Source organism: Exserohilum turcica, assembly GCF_000359705.1.
Source record: "Exserohilum turcica Et28A unplaced genomic scaffold SETTUscaffold_4, whole genome shotgun sequence".
Taxonomy (NCBI): Eukaryota; Fungi; Ascomycota; class Dothideomycetes; order Pleosporales; family Pleosporaceae; genus Exserohilum; species Exserohilum turcicum.
In genome coordinates, this window is record NW_007360247.1 from 742,560 (window position 1) to 755,652 (window position 13,093).

Here is a 13,093-nt window from a genome sequence, read left to right on the forward strand (position 1 = left end):
AGAGCGGCCAGATTTCGGCTAAATTATTCTTGGCAGGACAAAACTTTTGTGAGGCACCTCCGTACAGAGGTGGCTTTCAATAGTTCTTGCTAACAGGGGTTCCTTGGTTACCACCGAAAACATAGCCGAAGACTAAGAATTATACTATATTCGCAACTAAAAGCCCTTAAAATAGAAGTTTAGAGAGAATAATAGCTACTAAAGTATACACTTACAGTAATACACTAACTATATTAGACATTATTTCTTGCACGCTAAGTAAATCATGGAAACGTTATCACCAGAATTTAGTCCGATGGATCCGCGCCTTAGAAAGAACTTTTGAAAGCCACCTCTGTACAGAGGTGGCTTTCAAAAGTTCTTGCTGACAGGGGCTGCTTGGTTACCACCAAAAAATACAGCCAAAGACTATAAATTATACTTTATTTGCAACTAAAAGGCTTTAAAATATAAGTTTAGAGAAAAGAATAGCTCCTAAAGTGTACACTTGTAGTAGTAGGCTAACTATATTAGGCTACATTACTGTACCTAGACGCTGAATTAATCGTGGAAAGGTTATGACGAGAATTCGGTCCGATGGATCCGCGCCTCAGCAAGAACTTTTGACAGTCACGTCCGTACTCTATTGCACCACGCAAGGGTCCATGGGGTGACGCGGCATTGGAGAAACATCCCGTTGGGCATTTGCATTCGGTAGAGGGTTGGATTGGGAATGGTCGGAGGGGGGGGGGTGTGACCAGCTGTAGAATGCCTGGTCTGTGCGCTCACGTGAGCGGGCGTTGCGCTAAGGGGATCGACGGGTGCCGGCAGGCCGCCTCACCGTCACCGTCTGTTCCGCGCTGTGACCAGTTCACCTTCACTCCAGACTCCACCCTGTCCCCCACACGCTAACGTCGTGTCGTGTCGCCGTTGGCTTTTTCTTGGTAGAGCTCTATTCTTACCCAACCAACCATGGCGCGCTCGCAGACAAACGAGCGTGAGTATGACACCATCGACCTTACTCTCTCCTCGCCCGAGCCAGAACCACAGCCGCGTCCAACACAACATATACGCGCACCCTTGCGGCAAACTCAGCTATATTTCGGGCATCAGCCGGCATACTACACCATGCCAAGCGTCAAAAGCGAGTCCAGCCAGCCAGCAACGCTTTTCCGCGCCCCTGCTGCTGCACAGCAAACACGGCTTATCCACCCCACTCACCTTAGGGAGATAATTTCCACCACCAGTCCCTATGCTTTGCAACAAGTGCTTCTGGAACTATGCCAAATCTCGCCTGCATTCTCTGGTGCGCTTGTGCGGGGGCTGGCGCCTCACTCAACCTGCGCTCAAACGATAATGAACCAGCTTCGGATTAACCATGAACGATCGCATGCTGGCGCTCGAAATCCCAACGATAGCGATGACGCCTATGAAAAAATGAAAAAGAAGCTAGCGAGGCCGAATCCTCCCAGTCTATACAGCAACAGACCTTCAGAGCCAGCCATTGAGAGCCGGGGAGGTCAGCCCAGACAAGAGTCGTATGCCTCTCAGACAATATCGCAGGTCAAACACGAGCCAGGCACGCCTTCCACGCCTAGCTCTGACGGAGAATTGCGCCGTCCTGGCCCATCTTCACAAAAGGTAAGGCGTCCGATGGCTTCCTCGACACCGTCGTATATTCGGCCTGAAGGTTCATCCGCACTCGATCGCAAACCAAACATATCTGTCAAAGCAGAACCAACATCTGCAAGCTCGGCCAAGATCTGTACCAGATGCCATGAACCATTCTTGAATTCTTCTGCGCCCTGTTTATACCATCCTGGCAGAACGGTAAAACAAGAAGACAGATCTGTAGTCTGGAGCTGTTGCGAAGAGGACATACTATCTGCCGGTTGCGATTTTAGGCCACGGCATACCGCCATTGATGACGATATCGAAGACACAGTCATGCAGCGTAAAAGGCCAAGCGTATCTCCAGCTCCAGAAAGTGCGCGTCTAAAAAAGCCAAGGGCATTGTAGGAATAAATCGGGTCGCCTGAAATCGCTTGTATTACTCCTTTTAATTCGGGCTAGAAGTAATGACTACTCGAGCTCTTCTGTATTTGAATTCTTCACCGGAAGACTTTGCGGTCTTTTCTTCGCTTTGCATTTTCAACTACAAAAAGAAGGTTTTCTGAGATCTTGCTACAATTTCAAGCATAGCGCGAGTGTTGGTTGAGGCATTGAAAGAGGCTTGCGAGACGTGAATTCGCGTTGAACGTGATCTACATTAGTCATTCGAATCTATTCAGGGGTTCTATTTTGACCCTGGAACGCATATCGCGCCACATGGACATAGAGTGCCTTGTTCCCCAGCACATTGAACGGTTGATCCCTTTTTAGATGGCGTACGGCTCTTTTCGGATTTCCCGATTCCTGGGAGAATCCCAAACCTTGTCTCTGAGTGCCATGCACCATGAGGTCAACATGACTCCATCACGGTTCACGTGACTAAGGGCCATTAGCCTAGTGGCCCCATTCTGTTCGCAAAACATCATCCGTTATGTCACCTAGTCTGACACCGTAGGAAGACTCGGAATCTCCGAGTACTAGTGCTCCGAGGTAGAGCTTTTTTCAGCCAGAGAAGCGAGACAGGGAACGGGCGGAACGGAAACCAAACATCTGGCGTGAGCTCGAGGGCTGCTATTGCGCACGTTAGCTAAGGGTTTTTAGGGCGAGCAAATGCGACACGTAATTTTCTTCTGGTAAGGCGAAAATACAGTTTGTTGATGTGGATCACTTCCTGCAGTACGGAGGTGGCTTTCAAAAGTTCTTGCTAACAGGGGTTCCTTTATTACCGCCGAAAATACCGCCTAAGACTATAAATCATAAGTACTAAGTTTGTAAATAGAAGCCCTTACTTAATAGAATAGTTTAGAAAATGTATTAGCTGTTAAAGAATACACTTATAGTAATATGCTAACTCTATCAAGATATATTATCTACACGCTAAAATGATAATAGAAAGTGTATTAAGAGAATTTGGTCCGATAGATCCGCGCCTGAGCAAGAACTTTTGACAGTCACCTCCGTTGAGTGAGCACCACCTCCTCAAGGAAATCGAACAGTCTCTAACTGTATTCGGGCTAGTACTGTTCGATTTCCTTTGATGAGGGGGTGTGAGGCATATTCAGACCGGGTGTGCTAATACCCTTAAGGTTTATTCATGCCCTTCTGCACGGACCTCACGTTTTATGACTAGAGGGAGATTGCGACTCTCGAGAGTTCCGACAACCCAATTGTATATTCGTGGCAACTAGTGGTCGGCAAACACTGGCAGTTCCTTCGGCATTGAACTGATCCTGCAAGTTCGCTCGTTCGACCAAGCTTCTTCAAGCTTCTCCAAGCTCTGCGCCCCAAATTGCACTCCACAAAAACACGTGTACCTTGTTTCAGCCCCCAGCATGCTTCAGCCTAGTAATTTCAGGCACATCATGAACAACACTTTTGTGCGCGCTGCCATAAACTTTATTTCTGGCTTCGCAAGCTTCTCCAAAGCCGATCCAATTCTGCAAATGCGAATGTTGGCTGCTTTTCCAGCGCAGAGCGCTGTAGTGTACTCGCATCTGGTAATACGTGCGCGACGGCCGGGTTGCTTTGCCACCTCACACAAGCCACACTATATTAGTACTTCTAGTGCTTAGACCTTCCAGAACTGGTCTCCTGATAGATGTACGTTGAAACTATAATTATATCCGAAAGAGCCCAGAATTGTGGACTAGCAAAATCTCTTCTCAGGACCCCCAGCCGTTTCATTCACAGCTGGCTAAGTGGAAGATTAGATGGCTGGCTGCCTTGCCGGACTACATAGTGCGGATTGGGAAAGGCGGCTATGTTGGTAGCTTTTTGGAATCACTGAGATCTTCCGGTAACCGTCGGTATCTCTGCGGCGGCAAGGCACGGTCACATGCTCATACGCCACGTCTACGGAGAAAATCATCTACACGCGCTGCGATACCACCACTACCCCACACATTTTCCCCGCACATTATTCTCTTAGTGATTTTCAGTAGTGAAGTCGCTACACTTCTCTAAGTCACACTCCATCTAGTGTCAAGGCTCGTGCATTGGCCCGTATCCCCCTTATGTTGGGGTAGCGCATAGGTCCTCTGCTAACTACTATAAGCGAATACTGGAGAAGAGGAGACTGCTTCTGGTACACATCATTAGAAGGGAAAAGAATGCCAGTTAGTACCGTGATCAGATCATGACATGCACTTTGGCAATACCAATTCACATATGATCTGGTATCACCTTCCTCATAATTGCATTCCCAAATTTACGTGTTGATGTCTAATCATTCTAGTACATATCATGTGGCTTGACCTAACCTCGTGCCAGGGTGCTTGATTGGAGGAATACGCAACGAATGCTCCGTGGCGATCAGCAGTGCTCGGGATAAATTAAAGGAACAACAAACCCCACGATTCACTAACCGTTTGCGAGGCTGAAAACAAATGACTCGTATGAACCGGAAATTTGGCAGCGGGTATGCCTTGCTGCTCCCATGGTTCAGGTTCTAGATTAAAAGATCTTCGTGTAGTCCAGTTACTAAGTGTCCGCTACACCTTCAATTCTTGCCCGTGATGCACTTCCTCGCTCTCCTCGCTCTACTAGCCGCATCCGCGTCAGGCCTCGCTTTCCCGGGCGCGGAAGGCTTCGGTCAAAATGCAGTGGGCGGTCGAGGTGGCACTGTTTACGTTGTTACCAATCTCAAAGATTCTGGCCCTGGCTCCCTTCGAGACGCCGTCTCGCAACCGAACCGTATAGTCGTATTTTCCGTCGGCGGTCTCATTACCATTGCCGACCGCATGGTGGTTTCGAAACGAGTCACGATCCTCGGACAGACTGCACCAGGCGACGGAATAACCGTTTACGGCAATGGCTGGAGTTTCAGCAACGCCGACGACGCCATTGTACGCTACATCCGCATCCGCATGGGCAGAAGCGGAACCAGCGGAAAAGACGCAATCACCATTGCAGAAGGCCACAACATGATCTTTGACCACGTGTCCGTGTCTTGGGGCCGCGACGAAACATTTTCCATCAATGGCAACGAAGTCGGCAACATCACCATCCAAAACAGCATCATAGCCCAGGGCCTCGAGACACATTCGTGCGGAGGCTTGATGCAGACTGCGCTCGGTAATGGCATCAGCCTATTCCGCAACTTGTACATTCATAACAAGACGCGCAACCCCAAGGTCAAGGGCACAAACGACTTCACCAATAACGTGGTGTATAACTGGGGTGGCGGGGGTGGATACATTGCAGGTGACTCGAGTGCGGAGAGCGAAGCGAATATCGTGGGCAACTACTTTGTCAGTGGGCCCAGCACAACTTTACCCGCCTTCACGCGGGGCAATGGCAACTTCAAAGGCTATGTCCAAGGTAATTTTTACGATTCCAACAAGGACGGCGTGCTGAATGGAGCGGAACCCAGTCTGTCGTCGGCGAACTACGGTGGTATGAATATCCAGAGCGCCAAGTTTGCGTATCCGGCACCAGTCAAGATCTTAGCTGCAGCCGATGCATTGCAGCTTGCTGCGAAGAGTGCTGGTGCGAGTAGAGTCCGAGATTCGATCGATCAGCGGCTCATTACTGAGTTGAAGAGCTATGGCAAGTTGGGAGAGTTGATCACTGATGAGAAGGCGGATCCGATGGATGGGCCTGGTACCATCGACCCTGGGAAGCCATGGGTGGACGCAAATGGAAATGGGATCCCAGATGATGTCGAGGGCAAATTCAAGGATGTAGAGGACTGGGCGAATAGTCTTGTGCCAAGTTCTTACTAGAGCGATTAGCCTTATGGGTCGCATTTTAGAAGCATGCTCCCAAATCGATGTCAGCTTGTACATGGAAATTTTCGAGTACTAGAATAGGTGAATTTACTATTATACAAAAGCAATTATGATGAGATTTTGCGTAATGGAACTGCAGCGCGTTGGACATGTGTTGCGCAGCTACGTAGTATAGTGTAGCAAGCGTGAACTGCTAGTAAATTGACCAACAGGAAATGAAAGAGCCCCAGTCACTGCCTTGTCACAAAAATAAAGGCGTGCAGCCGAATTCGGTGGGTTTGATCAAGGTTTTGAGGCTGACTAAGCTGATATGTGAAGGAAAAGCTTAAAGGTCATAACACAAATGCTAAATGCTGTTAGACTGAACACCACCGAATTGGATATAGTAGTGAGGAGACTTCCTCCTAGCATGTCTTCAATCTTTTGAAATTATGTTTTCATTATAATATGCAATGAAATCTTAGTTATGTGTCAGCTAAAGGATAGGTTAATTAGAAATGAAGTACCGTCGAATGTGCCGTGGCGCAATATACGACTCAGGAACCGGCAACAAGAAGTGGAGAGAAAATTATGATACAATGACGATCTGGCGGTGACCTCTGGTCTTTGATCTAAGTACATGTCCCTTTGCTGAGATTCTGTGCCTCATCAGGCAAGGCGACACGATAATGAGGTGTAGGATCCAACATGCCTGCCTTTATCGTAACCACCGATCAGCAAGGCAGGCCCGGTCCGGTTAGTCACGAAATGCCGACCCAACATGCAACCCATGTGGAAATGAACTGGCAAAGCTGTCGTTGTGGGCGATGTCTGGGTATCCCGCCCAACCATTAGAATGTTGGAGAATTTTTGATCGGTAGCACAATTCTATGATTGCTCCCATATCCTAGCGCGAACATGCCCAGCTCCGGTCCATGTATGCTTCGGTCAGAATTTGTGATCAGTTTATTCTCAATTATAACCGGGCTTATGTCTCAGCATCAACAGCTCTCAGCAGTTAACACTTGAAGTTGAATTCCTTGCCTACTGGGATTTATCCTAGAAACTTCATCGATCTTGTCTCCAACAACACTAAGCGTGGAAGGGAGGCCAGTATCCCATGTCCCTTCCTTGCCACCTCTCGAGTACTTTTATGGCTTGCATGTCTTGGAAGTGAAGATTTTGGTGTTCCAATCATCACCTAGTAAAGGTCTGACCGCCAATGATCCTCGTTGATGAGATAGATCTTAGGTTTGTATCACCTACATTGACTTTTTCTAATTGATAAGGGCCATCTAGATCGTATTGGTTCGTGCTACAGTCAGTGGAGACTTATTGTGTAGCGAGTGCGACTTGTAACGTCTGCAGAAGCGAGCTGATGAGAATGTGTGGCGTAGGCGCCAAATCGCTATTGAACAGATAACGAATTTCAGACTGAGCCAGAGGGAGCGAGCGACAGTATGGTGAGAAGAAGCTGCAGGAAACTTTAAAGACGGCTAACCGCATGACTGAGGTGAGACTGGTTATACCCTGTATGCCGAACAGAGAACAAAACCCCTGGGAAGCAGCACGGCCCTGACAGAAGAAGGTAAACGCCACCTCATTGCTGTGCTGCAGCAAAAGAAAGACATAGCTCAATTGGGATGAATCCTCGACGCCTTTCCCCGCTCCAGGCGTGACCTGAACGATGTTCTTGCAGGAAGTCTCTATTAGCAGCTAGTAACGTGGTACCCACCCCTGAGCCTTGGAGATATTTTTAGTGGCGTAAACGACTATGTTGCAAATTTGATAGAGCTTTTCCAATAGCAGCAGACATCGCAATTACATTCTCATGGACGCAGCGAAATCATGGACGTGGTGTTGAGGTTTCACGGTGATGGCGTGTCGGGCCTTCGTGATCAGACTTTTAAGTATTACTGTAAGCACCTTATTAAGTGGCACAGTGCGTTATTTTGAGTCCACTATGTACAAAAATCCCGCTGCGCTCAGATGGGCGCCCACACTGACAGAAAAGGACATTTAGATGCTCATTGCCCCGATCTGATATGCCTCATGCAATCGCATGCTCACTTGTTCTGATTCACAATGGGCTGGGTCGACGCGACAAGTGTCGGCAGCTTGACCGCAGCAACAGCGGCAGCTCTTTTAACAGCAGCTCTTAGCCCGATTTCTTGTGATGGGGTCACGCCCTTAGTATCTGAATTGATATGCTGGTTGCTTGTTCTTACAGTCATTCGCCTTTTCCCCTTACCCAGCCTGAATCGCTCGAACAACCATGGTGTCGCCTTTGCGGCTGCGCCAACATATACCTACTGGATCATTGCATCGTCTATAGCTGCCACGGCAGTCTCCTCTTCGTTTTTTGACGCAACGTGGTCTATAGTAAGCAGCCCTCTTTCCCCTGGTTCCCGCCAAGCTGCTAACAAACTCGCAATAGCCTTTGGTAGCATTCACATTGATTGCTCTATCTGGGAACACATTGATCACGCGCCTACAGGCATGGCTTCCTGGAAACTTCCGACATTCTTGGCTTGCACTTTCGATGGGTGTGATGCTGCTTCTATCGGTTGTGCCCAGCCTTGACACGAAGCAGTTAGCTTTTGCCGCCCCAACTGCTCTTGGCCTGATAGGGATATACGGATCGCTGATTCACTTGTTTGGCCGATTTTCTGGCGAGATACATGGACAAGTGCGGTCACATGCTCGACACGTGATTTTCTCTATTGCAATACGTGCGATCGGATTGCTTGCAATGATGGCTACAATCATCATGTTTGTATGGCCTGGAAATACGCTTAGCACGATAAATGCCGTCTTTACAGGCAGTATGAAGGCTGCCCATTGGGTCGTCATTTTCTGGCTGGTAAGTCGTAGTAAAATCTGAACTGTCCCATCTTAACCACTGATTACGTCAGACACAAGACACTAGGTGGGAAATTGCGCCTACGATCTGGGCTTATGTTTCTGTCTCAGAAAACTCCTTGCAATCAATTGCAGCCGGCCCATTGGGCCAAGTTCAGACATTCGCCCGCATAGTCGTTGCAGCATTGAGCCTATATCAAATCATCGACTTCATACCGAAAACCGAGAAACCACGAATGCTGCTAGTCGCCTTTGCCATATGGTCTGTTTTGTCGGTTTGGCAAAATACCTCTTTCAGTGGGCATGTCCCTTCTCTACCTGGAGTAACCTGGCCCGGGACATCCAATTCGAGTCCATATCACCCTGTTGAACCACTCATTCGCAAGGCTCAAGTAGATTTTGAGCATCTTGTCAAACGTCAGTCTAGAACTCTTGAATCTGCTGAGACTGAGTACCGAAGAAGATACTCGCGAGATCCACCTCCTGGATTTGACAAGTGGTTTTCGTACGCCCAATCCAAGAATTCGATTTTGATCGATGACTTTGACATGATCGACGAGGATCTCAAGCCATTCTGGAAAATCCCACCTCAGCGCCTTCGTGAGAGCATTGATCATGTGTCAAGCATAGAAAATCTTGCCTTGCGTAAATGCGGCATCAGCGATGGACAATACTATGGCCAAGAAGGCGATTGGATTGTTAATGATCTTGGAAAGCTTCTTGGAGAGGTGGCTAATGATATACCTAATGTCGACTTTGCTGTTAACATATTAGATGAGCCTAGAGTCATCATTACACAACAGATGCTCGAAATTGGAGGCGTTTCGAAGCCCGAGTTCTATGATGCGCATCACGTGTCAATCTGGAACCGCACGACCGAACCATGCGAACAAACTCCTACCAAGGGAAACTCACCTGCTAGCCATGATCTTGGGCTCCCGTTGGTCCAGGATTGGTACCATACGAAGGATGTTTGCTCGCACCCTGAGTTTGGTCTTATGCATGGATTCTTCTCATCGCCCATGACCTGTGTAATTACCGATGCACCTATTCCCGTTCTATCCCAGGGAGCTCCGACTACATTTGGAGATATCGTGTATCCCAGCCCTTGGTATGCTGCAAAGATGGACCAAGGAGACTACAATGGCGGCGAGGATCCACTTTGGGAACAAAAGTCTGGTAATCTTTATTGGGCTGGAAGCACTACTGGCAGTTATAGCTGGAACGGTACCTGGCATTACTCACACCGTCAGCGCCTTGCAAAGTTGGTACAGACTTTGAATCACACCAACTATGCTTACCTCAAAGAGTCCAAGCCCGGACATTGGACCAGCTACAGGGCAATTGAGAACCATAGCAATTTATTCGACGTCAAGTTTACTGCTGCCATTCAATGCGACGACCAGGATTGCGCCGAGCAGAATCAGTTCTGCAAAATGGGCGAGAGAGAAGAAAGAAGCCGGCAGTTCCATTCTCAGTTCGTCTTCGACACAGACGGCAACTCCTTCAGCGGGCGATTTTACACTTTGCTGAGATCGCGAAGTGCTGTGCTCAAGCAGACTGTTCTACGCGAATGGCACGACGAACGGCTCATTCCCTGGGTCCACTTTATCCCAGTCAGCTTATCCATGGATGAGTTACCAGAACTGATGCGATACATGACCAGTCATGAAGATGGAAAGAGGAGGGCAAAGGATATTGCAGAGAGAGCTGAAATGAACACTGTAGTGGTTTAACTCATTCCAACACGCATGACCCACCGCTATTGGGATACCACCTTCGGTACGTTGCAAGACGATGCGGCCTCTTAGTCTTGTGCTTCACGATCTACGTTCTGAATCTCGTGTCCTTGTACGAGTGTAGCTCAAGTCTTGTCACAGAGTTCACTGCCATTGAATCGTTTTGACAACTTCTCTTACCCCGCACTTGTGTACATTGTGACGGCCTTGCTATAAGTATATTCTGGTATCCTTGATTGCAAGCCACGAACGTAACCCTTTCCATATTTCTCTGATACAAGAGAATATGCGTGATTGCAACTTCCCGTGGATGGACGGAAACGGCATGAATCAGATATGACTTAAATACCAACGCTCTGATTGCACCAACAATGGGAGTTACAACACGATACTCCCACTTTTGTATAGCAACACTAAATTCGCAGATCTTGACGTCGTTGAGAACCCCCCTCGCCCCTCCACTGCCACCACCTTCCTAACCCCGCTTAGCGCGCCGCACGCGATTAGGGAGCCGTTATCACTTCCGCTCTATCTCCGCTGACATCACCGTATAGATACACCATGCGCCTTCAGTTACACTCTTATATCGTACCCTACCTTCTTGGCGTCCATGTCCACTGCCACAAGCAAAGATGGAACTAACCTGTATCGGGTAGATGGGGGTAGATCTGGGGACTTTTCCACAACGTCAGAGCAAGGGTTACGATAAGACTTGAACGCTGTGAATACTGATGTTTGGTTGATAGCCCCCTGCATTTCAGAGAAATCCTACGAGAGATAGAGATGGATTGCGATATGCCGAGTATCGGCTGTCAAGCCGGCATGTGCAAAGGTACAAGGAGCGCGGCACATTGTGAGCCGCCTTTTCGGCAAGGGAATATCCTATATACGATATAGAGTAGCAAACACCCAGTATTTGTCTGGTTGAAGGCCTTGAATTCTCAATCCAGCAAATATGACTGCCCCAGAGAAAGTGGTAGCCTCCGATTTGAAATCAAGGGATGGCGCTCCTCTTTCCCCACACAATTCCGACATCGACATCGGGAGTATCCATGAGACACGGCAGAACGGCGATGAAGCACTGAATTTTCTCAAAACAGTGCATGATGTTGGAGAACTGACTGCTGAGGAGGAGCGGAGATTGCTTCGCAAAATTGACTGGATGATCATGCCGCTTATGTGGTGTTGTTACTGCTTGCAGTATCTAGACAAAACCCTGGGTATGTTTTCCAATCTGTTTTGCACAGATTTTTAGTTTTTTAATTCAACTACATGCTGATTGTCGTCCAGTAAACTACGCAGCAGTAATGGGCCTCTACGATGACGCAAACATCAACACCGACCAGTTCTCTAATCTCGCTCTCTTCTTCTACGTCTCGTATCTCGTCGTCGAGCTTCCCCACGGCTACGCAATGCAGCGCCTGCCCACGGCAAAATACCTCGGGACAGCCGTTATTCTCTGGGGCTTGGTCACAACGCTCACATGCGTGTGCAAGAATTACGGCGCGTTGGTCGCAACACGCGTGCTGCTAGGCTGTTTCGAAGCCGCCGTTGCGCCCAGCCTAATCCTGATAACGTCAATGTGGTACAAGAGAGCGGAACAGCCATTTCGAACGGGGATTTGGTATCTTGGTGTCGGCACGGGCACCATGATTGGAAGTCTGATTAGTTTCGGCTTCCAGCATTACCACAGCGACACGTTTACCAGTTGGCAAATCATGTTTCTCGTTGTCGGACTCGTTACTGTCGTCATTGGCATCACCGGTACGCTATCTCTCTCTCTCTCTCTCTCTCAACATCCAGAGCCAAGATTCCAGCTACATACTAACACGAAGCAGTGATTCTCTTCCTCCCGGACAGCCCCATGTCGACGTCGCGCCTGACGGCCGCGGAAAAATACCACGCCATCAACCGGCTGCGCGAGAACCAAACGGGCATCGAAAACCGCCATTTCAAGCGCTACCAAGTAGTCGAGTGTCTCACAGACCCGCAGACCTGGATGCTCTCACTCATCACGATTTCGTCAAACGTGCCCAACGGCGCCGTGTCTTCGTTCCAGGCCTCGTTAATCCGCTCCTTTGGCTTCGACTCAAAAACAACTTCGCTGCTGCAACTTCCCTCGGGCGTCATCAGCATCATATCCATCCTGATCGCGACGTACCTGGCCGGCCGCTTCAACCAGCGCGGCATCAACATCTTCGCGCTGCTAATGCCCGGCATGCTGGGCGGGTGCCTGATGGCGTTTCTGCCCGGGGAATCCAAAGCCGGGAAGCTGATCGGCAACTACCTGACCAACTGCATTGGGTCGAGTCTGCCTTTGCTGTACTCCTGGGTCGCGGCCGATTACGCGGGCCACACCAAGAAAGTCACCATGAACGCTATCCTGCTCATGTCGTTTTGCCTCGGCAATATCATTGGCCCGCTGACGTTTCGCAAGGAAGATAACCCGGGCTTTGTGCCGGCCAAGATCACCATTGTGGTTACGTGTGCGTTTGCGGCCGCCATGGCGCTGCTGCTGAGGGCGTACTATGTGTGGGAGAACAGGCGCAGAGATAGAGAGGAAGAGGATGCTGGCATGCAGGTGGAGAACGAGGAGTTTTTGGATCGCACGGATCGCGAGAATAGGAGGTTTAGGTATAGGTTGTGAGGGATCTTGAATTTTTTTTTTCAGTGCGTAGTATTGAAGGTGGTGTT

At 48.9% G+C, this 13,093-nt stretch overlaps 4 protein-coding genes across 4 annotated transcripts; all 4 read left to right on the plus strand.

Moving 5' to 3' along the window:
- Positions 1-1,237: 1,237 nt before the first annotated feature.
- SETTUDRAFT_164264 (uncharacterized protein) lies at positions 1,238-2,104 on the plus strand. Its single transcript, XM_008030153.1, has one exon. It carries the CDS (start codon positions 1,336-1,338, stop codon positions 1,996-1,998), a length of 663 nt encoding a protein of 220 aa, XP_008028344.1. The 5' UTR covers positions 1,238-1,335; the 3' UTR covers positions 1,999-2,104.
- A 2,500-nt stretch (positions 2,105-4,604) lies between these two features.
- On the plus strand, positions 4,605-5,813 carry SETTUDRAFT_93263 (polysaccharide lyase family 1 protein; the record flags this gene model as incomplete). Its single annotated transcript, XM_008030154.1, has 1 exon — positions 4,605-5,813. One exon carries the CDS (start codon positions 4,605-4,607, stop codon positions 5,811-5,813), a length of 1,209 nt encoding a protein of 402 aa, XP_008028345.1.
- A 3,083-nt stretch (positions 5,814-8,896) lies between these two features.
- Positions 8,897-10,396, plus strand: SETTUDRAFT_155229 (glycosyltransferase family 90 protein; the record flags this gene model as incomplete). The annotated part of the gene is made up of 1 exon (XM_008030155.1): positions 8,897-10,396. One exon carries the CDS (start codon positions 8,897-8,899, stop codon positions 10,394-10,396), a length of 1,500 nt encoding a protein of 499 aa, XP_008028346.1.
- Positions 10,397-11,354: 958 nt separating this feature from the next.
- Positions 11,355-13,046, plus strand: SETTUDRAFT_93559 (uncharacterized protein; the record flags this gene model as incomplete). The annotated part of the gene is made up of 3 exons (XM_008030156.1): positions 11,355-11,619; positions 11,690-12,163; positions 12,235-13,046. The coding sequence occupies 3 exons, from the start codon at positions 11,355-11,357 to the stop codon at positions 13,044-13,046; spliced, it is 1,551 nt and encodes a 516-aa protein (XP_008028347.1).
- Positions 13,047-13,093: the final 47 nt, after the last annotated feature.

Excerpts from the sequence above, each read along its gene's own strand:
- SETTUDRAFT_164264 (XM_008030153.1), top strand. The coding sequence starts at position 1,336 with ATGAACCAGCTTCGGATTAACCATGAACGATCGCATGCTGGCGCTCGA.